The following is an 8,947-nucleotide window of genomic DNA, read 5'->3' as shown; positions in this document are numbered from 1 at the left end:
TTTATGGTATATTATTAATTCAAGTTATGGTTTGAATAAATCATCAATCATTTCCCAAATAAACTCCATACAATCGCTTCAGTCTTTACAAATCGTTTCTGTGATCCAAACTAATCCATGATCTTATTCCTTGAAGCAGCTTTAAAAAGCCCAAAACAACTTGGTTGAGTATTTTTAAGGTTCGAAGAAGAAAGAAGCTGTACATACTTGCTAAGTATCTCTTATCTTGCTCTCGTTCTGTCACCAATAGTAGTAAACACATTTTTGTTAATAACTCTTTTAAAATGTTTATTGAGAGCATTATCTGATAGAACAAGTGATCTCAGTTTCTTATCAGCATTTTTTCAACTGTATGTCTTTTGCAAGAGTAAACAATATTATCGTACAGTATTTTTCAGCTTCTAAACTTTTTTCAGACAGTTTTTTAATAAGATTTCATTTTACCTTTATTATAAAACGCTGAAGTTGTGTCGCAGTCTGTAAAACAGTGTGAAATAATGATGAATAAAATGACGATAAACCATATGTACAGTAGTAGTATAAGTGTAAAAAAGTTTCTGAGTTTTGGTGCTCCAACATACTTAGTTTAAATCGAAGATATTTTATATACTCCCAGAAAATTTATAGGAAAACGCAAATGGTTCTCTAAATATAATTTCTATATCAAAGATATTTAGTTGATTCAAAGCTTATATTTTAGGGAATTTTGAGAACTACAAGATCTGAAAAGTTTTAATTTTTTGAGATCTTTGATTTTTAAAATGCGATTTAAAGAGTTTAAAAAAGAAACTTCTCACATTTAGTTGCAAACTTGAAACGTCAACATCTCAATTAGTTTTATCGTATAAAAATAAAAAATGAAACGTTTTCAGCAAAAAAATACCATATTTTCGTATTCGTGCATATTTTCCATATTTCTGTTAGTTTCAGATTAATATTGAAAAAATGGAAAATTTTGATTTTATTTCAAAAAATTTTATTTCAAATCTAGGTATTTTAAAACGATTAAAATTTTAGGAGACGTTGATATATTAAATAAAGGTAATTATAAGTGGAATAAGATTCATTTCCATTTTTGTAGAAAAGTCATTAATTTAATTTTTTTTATGAGATAATCGTTTTGTTTGTTTTTTAATATAATAAACTCGGGTGTTTTGCATTCAAATCACTTTTATTTTAGCTCGTTTTAAGTCTCTCATTAAATACTTTTAAAATCATTTTAAGCATTTTTTTGAAAACCTCTTCTTTGTACGTTATTTGAAGATAAAAGTTTCGATTGTAAATTAATTCAAATTATCCCTCACCTTCAATTAGTTGTAACTCGGCTTTTGTAGCCGCAATGAAAATTAAAAGGCCATTTGATTTTATTTTGAAAGAAAAATCCACCAAAGATGGAATATATTTAGACTGCCCTTGGAATTGGTTGGTCAAAATTACTTTGTAAGGCACCGTGGGAATGGATAAGTGGCTGTAGTATTCCAGGCCCTTCCTTTCCTCTTAGTGATCATGATTTCACTGTTTTTTTTTAATAAATCAACAAAAATGTGTTTGTTTATGTTTATTTATCTTTCTGTTTATGATTACATTTATTATATTTATTAAATTACATGTTATTCATGTTAATATGTAATAAGAGGCTCATTTATGAAAGGATCGAGAATTGATTCAATTTCATAATATTGTCGAGGGTTTTCTTTAACTTCAAATGTGGAATCGATATCCAAATACTTCACAGATCCAGATTTAACTTCTGGCCAAATGACATTTTGTAGATCTTCATCTTTTGTGGGAGTCGGATTTCTGAAAAAGAGGATTAGTATTTTAAATAAACTGTTATAGTAGAGAAATTCATAAGTAAAAACAATTAGCGATAAAATTATTAATAATAATATAAATTTTATATAATATTTCAGTATAATAATATTTAATTTACTGGGTGACTAAAAGAAGTTACAGTTTGTCAAACGAAGTGCATCGAAGAAGGCACATCATCATCATTTAGTACTCCAAATAAAAAAAGAAATAGGTCAGCTTTAAAATATAAGTGAGATGAGTGCGATAAAGGTGTGCTTCTATTTATAATTAATTTTTGTACTAGAAAAAAAAAGAATCCAACTTTACGACGAGTCCATAGAAAATTTGTCACTGAGTACAACTAAAATGGATGTCATGAATCTTTGAAAAAAAAAGCAATGGGGTTTCGTTCATCGAGCAAAAAGACAAAAGAGGGAATGTAAAGGTAGTGGGGGCAAAAATATTGTTAGACAGGAAGTGCCATCTTGAGAGGCCAAATTAAACAAGGAAAGAGAGTCTTTCCTTGTTTAAGAAATCAAATTTAGTTGGGTTATGTTATTATTTGTCCCAACTGTCACATGAAATCTTATTTATATTGAAGTTTTTTAACAATTGTTTTACATTTTAGACTGTTATCGTTAATATTTAATTAAAATTTTCTCGTCTAAGACACATTCTGAAAACTATTTTATAGCTACTGTTAATAAGTGTCGGAAAATTTAAATTTGGCGCATTCGCATTTCCGGATATGTCCGCCATCAGAGGCCACTTTTTTGGTCGCCTTTTCATAACGATTAGATTCCCTCTTTTGTCTTTTTGCTCGATGGTTTCGTTGGAGAAAAACAAAAATAATAAACAACTTTTAAGGGAGAAACCGGAAATCCAACAATTAAGAAGAAATTTTCTTCGAGATATTAAAAAATATCGAGAAAAAAACCAACCTATCAAATACATGGACGAAACCTACATTCATTCTTCCCAAACTCACTCGAAAAGTTAGAGTGACCACTACAATGGGAGTGACAACTACAACTACAAAGGGATTATGTGCTCCGATTTCAAAAGATCAGAGACTAATAATAGTAAATGCAGGTAGAGAACTTTTTGTGAAGAATGCTTGTTTAAATTTAAATGGACCGTGGAAGTGATGACGTAGATTTTATTGACATCTGTCAGTTTCACTTTCCAAACAAACCTTGTTTAGTGTGGATAATTTGTATTTTTCGTCGTTTTTTCATTTATTTTACAGAATCTTTCCGCTTTTTGCAATATCTAAGTATTCTAATAGTTACTACAACAATTTTACAAGGTTGTGTAAATAATAAAGCATGTTGTTTTATAAACATAACAATAAAATGCATGTATCAATAAAGTAAGGTTAGAATGTCTTTAATTTAAATTTTTAAACTATATTTCATAGAAATAGAACACTGAATCATGATGGTATTATCGTAAAAAACACTATACTTAAAAAAAAGCAGCAGAGGAAGCAAAATGTTAACTTTATAGAATTTAAAAAGTCTTGAGATTGGGCATTTCAACTTTTGTTTGGAAAGTAATTGACAGTTGTGACGTCACACTTCCACTGTCCATTAAACATAAAATCATTGGACTATCACAGTGAAATGAATTACGAAAATTATAAAAAATGGCTGCAGGAAATGCTTATTGCCAATCTTCCTCCACATAGTGTACTAGTTGTTGACAACGCTTCTTATCACAACCTGCAAGCTGAAAATGCCCTTATATAAGTTCAACGAAAAATATATTGAAAGAGTGGCTAAGACAACAGAATCTGCCCTTTTCAGAAGGTATTTTAAAAGTCGATGTAAGTATGAAATTGACAGAATAATGGGTAATAGTGGTCATTTGGTATTAAGGCTGCCTCAGTACTATCCAGATCTCAATCACATAGAATTAGTGTGGGCATTTCTTAAGAAATACGTGGCTGGGAAAAATGTTGACTTTAAATTTAGTTCCATGGATCGTTTTTGAGAAAACGACTTCATTTCCAAATGAAGAGTGGAAAAAACGATGTGAACATGCTAAACGTTTCGAACAGTTTTTTAGGGAGTAGGAACCTGTTTTAGATTTAGTTTTTGATCATAACATAATTAATCTTCAGGAAGACAGTAGTAGTGATTTCAGTGATGATAATTCCGAGTCTGATAGTTATTTTTTAGGAGTTGTGCCTTATATACTTAAATTGAATTTATTAATTCAAATGCCACTGGATGACTTAGACGAGAAACATCAGAAGCAGATTGATTTTTATTGCTCTGTATATTTTATAGTGAAATCCGACTTTAGGCTTTGCGAGGAAAACCCTTCAGTTTAGTGGAAGTTAGTACATTTTTAGTTATCATTTTCTCTAATTTCAAGAAATGTAATGTGTTTGCTGTTATTATTATCCTATAGCAGATTAATTAGTCTTGGCTTAGTTACTTTCATTATTTATTATTACTTAATATGTTTCATATTATTTTTCAATAAATTCCACATTCCATGCACGTTGTAATAAAGGGCTATAACGCCTGTCCTTTTTGCGGGAATCAAAAACTGTTGCTTGGTGTGTTTTTTTGATAGTTCTTTTAACTTTTAACTATCATATATGTCTAAATTTTTGCTAAAACTATTAAATTTTTAGAGTTTTTTTACGTGTGGAATTATTATACTTCGATCTGCCATTCTATGGAGTATTTTGGAAACTGGAATTTTGATGGATTTACTAATTGAGATTTGGTTTCGTGGAAGTTTTCTGGAGATTATCAGTCATAGAAAAAGAGAAAAACACGCGTGCATAAACCCAATATCAAAAGACAATCCTAAGAGTATTTTGGTACAAGCTAAGTGAAACATTTATAAACTTTGCATTGAGTCTTAATAAAATGTATTATGTAGACTGTACCTGAAGGATTGCACATGCGGTGCATCAGCTTCCGATTCTTTTGAACCGGAGTCAATTTACCGAAAAACAACGGGATAGCACGCACCGACCATAAATACACAGTTTTTCCCTATCACAGGGATCGTAAACCACAAATATTGAGAAGAGATACGCTATTCCACATTGTGTTGGTTCCCGTCTTTATATTTTGTCTTTTTCTATTATGTATCTTTTATTTCACTTCGCCCATGAAAAACGCTACTCCACATTCTGTGAGATCACTGCTTAAACCAGAGAAGAGCATCGTCCACGAGCTTTCTGATTGATTCTGATTGATTAGATTAGTTTTTCAACAGTTTTGTTAGTCCAGTTTAGTAATTTAGAGAATAACTTTTATGAAACAGAAGGCTGAACTTTTTCTAGACCTCGCCAAAGTAACAACGTCCTTACAGTGTTAGAGACTGTGTAGTAGGTTGCATAACCTCTAAACGTATATAATATACAAGTATAATTAAAAAAGCTTTGCCGAAACAATGTAAAAATGAAACTTACTGATATTTAATGAAATTAGTCCACCATTTAAGTATAGGTTTGCGAAGAGCATCATTGTGGGTAGTGGAGTCGAATGTTACGTTCCACATATAATATAAATCGGCTGCATGTTCAACACCTAAAACATTTATTATCAAAATTGTAATCTAAGAAGTTTCTTAATACAATTAAAGTTGAAAACAAATCTCAAATTGTTAAAATACTAATTAATTTGGCAACACTGCGTAAGAGGTTATTTTTGCGATTATTTTAGGTTATGGCTAATATTTTTTGCATGATTGTAGTGACACTGATTTAATGACTTATAAATTAACAAAAATCATCAATATATGGTACGATACAGTTATCTATACTTCCTGTTTGTTTTAATGGATGAAAAGAACAGTTTGTCTAATTTGAAAATTTCATTTTACACGCGACTCATGATTTAGAAATCGATATTTTAAATAAACAATTTATTTTACAATTTCTATTTTTTTGCCAAAAATTTATGTAGTAAAAACTACAATTCTAAGAAGCAGAAGCTATAAAACAAAAATAAAAGCAATATTACCTGGAAGGGGATTACTTTTGTTATACCAAGACAATTGATACATATATACAGGAACATATCGGGAGGCAGCTTCTGCTTGACGTGCTGTCGATCGTCCAAAAACTTCGTCGCTGTTATACTGAAGCAAATAAATTGATCATTAGATCATTTAGTTGTAGATCGTATAAAAGTCATAGCACTACTAATACGTTTTTACCCTTAAGTAATGCTAAGGCGTAAAAAGTGCGCCATTTTTATTTAAAACGTCATAACTTTACATCTAGATGACACGCGACCCCCCAGGACGTCGAGACTGGGAATTTGGGAAGCCCTGGACTATATAATAAAAATGGTTTTAATAAAAAAATAAAAATTAAAAAGTCTGATATAAGAAGAAAAAGAGTTTATCATAAAGGTTACTTACTTTTATATAAGCAAGAGGATCTTCCAAAAACGATGAATTGGTATAGAGCCTCTTTAATGCTTTTCCAACATATTCTCTAACATTTTCATCTACATTGAAAGATGCAGAAACAATTTCCTTTGGATTGTCGTCAAAATATTTACATTTTTCTTTAAAATCGTCACTGCTAACATCTAAAAAGTTGATATAAAAAGACTGATTGCTAATAACTATATAAATTGAAATGTTTATTAATTTTTTGTTGTAAATACATGTCTGATCAACGTCGAACTTAATTTTTATTAATTAGTATAGTCTGGCAAATATTAAATAAAACTATAAATCACAAATCACGCGTCGAAAGTGGTCAAAAGTAGCCGAAATCACGTGTCTATCATGCATTCTCGGAAATTTGGAATTCGATAATTAGCGGTGTATAAGAGAATATGTTTCCTTGCTGGTCACTTTACATTGTAGAAATAGAATATTATATTTCTGCTTATAATAATAAAAATAATACATTAGATCTAGTTTATAAACTAAGTTTTTATTCACATTAATAATGTGTAGACTAAGCGGATTTGCAGAAGTCGATTATATACTTAAAGATGTAAAATATTCAAATTAGTATAATCTTTTTATTTCAGAACGATATTCAATTATTTAGCCTGCCAATAGAAAGAGTGCTAGCCACCTCAGTAGCTTATTTGGTTTGTATGTACATAATATCTTTTAAAAACATGTCAAAACGTGTTTATTTGGAAGAAGTTATACATCGAGTGTGATGTATTGGCAACCGTACAGTGCAGTTACGTCACAGGCAGCTGGGAAGAAACACGGGACGAGACAGACGGGAGGATCGTTTAATTAATGTGTATTTTATTTGGCGACGATAATGGGATCCGTGTGTGTGTGTGCCAGTTTAAGTGCATAATTCGTCCCGGTAATAAATAAAACAAATTGGTGGTAAAACGAACAGTTTAACGTGGGTGACTCCAAAGGTTGGGAATCATACGTCGAGCGTATAGAATTTTTTCTTTACGGCAAATAACATTACGGACCCTGATAAGAAAAAAGCTACATTTTTAAGTTTATGCGGTCCATATACGTGCGAGATTATTAGATCTTTGGTCGCGCCGTCCAAAGTATCTGATAAAACATATGATCAAATCATAGTTGAGTTAAGAAAAACGTTGGAAATTGTGTGCAGGTTTAAATTCTATCGTCGAAATCGACAGACTGGTGAAACAATATCTGTGTATCTGAAAGAATTACGAAAATTGGCAGAACCCTGTTGTTTCGGAACTAGCCTTGACATAATCCTACGTTACCGACTCGTTTGTAGTATTACCGACGAATCGCTACAGCAAAAATTCGCGCAAGACATGTACCTTGCACACGAGGTGGCCGCGGAAAGTTTAGCGCTGCTACGAGAAAGTGAGTCGAGCGCAGATGTAAACGCGCTAAGTTTTCGTAAAAATCAACTGGGCCAGTTCAAACAACAATTAGCTAATTTCGAAAGGCAACATTCTCCTGAAACTTGTGAATACATTAAATCTACGTGTATATATTGCAGAAAAGTTGGACATATCGAAATAGCTTGTTTTGCTAAAAAGAAGAACCAAAATCACAAACGCAAAGTACATCAGAATACCGTGGAATCTACGTCCAATACCGAGCCAGTTTCGGGGAACACTCAGAGTGTTTTTATTAAAGTAGTGACTATGAATTTTCGTTAAATAACGTGACGTCTGATAGCATTACGGGTAAATATTTAGTAGATGTGCTACCGAATGACCAATAAGTGAAAATGGAGGTTGACTCGGGTTAGGCAAATTAACCTACCATAAAATCTTTAGTGAAAATCGACCTAAAATAGATAAATCCAGTGTTATTTTACTAGACTATCAAAACACAGTGATATCCACACTGGGTAAGTGTCAAGTGGACGTAAAGAGAGGTCAAAGATCAGCGACACTTCTTCTCATAGTCACGGAAGGCAATCGCGCCAGTCTACTCGGCAGAAACTGGTTTGATAGTTTAGGTTTAACCATAGCTGGCGTAAGTCAAATTTTATCAATGATTAATTATTCAGAAGAATACCCAAATGTATTTAATACAGATTTGGGATCTTACCGAGGTCCCCCAGTAAGTTTTTCGTTGGACAAAAATGTAAAGCCGGTTATGCGTAAAGCTCGTAAAGTTCCGTTCGCGCTAAAAGACAAAATCGAAGTTGAACTAGACAGGCTTATTGCGCAAGGGGTTTTAGAGCCGATTACGCACCCAAAATGGTGCACTCCAATTGTGACTGTTTGCAAAGAAGACAGGGAGGTTAGAGTTTGTGGTGACTACAAATCCACATTGAATTTAGCGTTAAATCTGGAACCTTATTCAGTGCCATCGGTACAGGGTATCTTATCCACACTTGTGGGAGGTAAAAACTGGACATGGCGCAAGCGTATCTGCAGTTAAGTGTCAACCGCGAAGCTGCTCAAGCAGAAACCATAATTACACATAAAGGGGCTTTTAAATGTAATCGTTTACAGTTTGGTATATCAGTGGCTCCACAAATTTTTCAAAAATTTATAGACACTAGATTAACGGGTATTCCTGGTGTACTACCTTATTACGATGACATTTTAGTCGGTAGTTCAGAAATAGACTTGGATTCAAAAGTGCGCGCGGTATTATCGCGTTTCCATGAAGATGGACTGCATTTGCGCAAAGAAAAGGACGTTTTTCGAACAAAAACTATAGAACAGACTTACAGTAAATATAA

General features: G+C 32.2%; 1 protein-coding gene across 1 annotated transcript in view; it reads right to left on the bottom strand.

The window, feature by feature from the left end:
• Nucleotides 1-1,543: 1,543 nt before the first annotated feature.
• Nucleotides 1,544-8,947, bottom strand: part of LOC140447327 (para-nitrobenzyl esterase-like) — a 47,930-nt gene continuing 40,526 nt past the window's right edge. The window contains exons 8-11 of the mRNA XM_072539926.1: nt 6,190-6,362; nt 5,787-5,904; nt 5,234-5,351; nt 1,544-1,800 (exon numbers count right to left, since the gene is read on the bottom strand). Of these exons, the coding sequence (XP_072396027.1) occupies nt 1,620-1,800; nt 5,234-5,351; nt 5,787-5,904; nt 6,190-6,362 (590 nt within the window). The 3' untranslated portion in view covers nt 1,544-1,619. The remainder of the gene's footprint in view (nt 1,801-5,233; nt 5,352-5,786; nt 5,905-6,189; nt 6,363-8,947) is intronic.

Source organism: Diabrotica undecimpunctata, chromosome 8 (assembly GCF_040954645.1).
Source record: "Diabrotica undecimpunctata isolate CICGRU chromosome 8, icDiaUnde3, whole genome shotgun sequence".
Taxonomy (NCBI): domain Eukaryota; kingdom Metazoa; phylum Arthropoda; class Insecta; order Coleoptera; family Chrysomelidae; genus Diabrotica; species Diabrotica undecimpunctata.
Note: the sequence above shows the minus strand (reverse complement) of the source record. Positions and strands in the feature narration are given on the sequence as shown.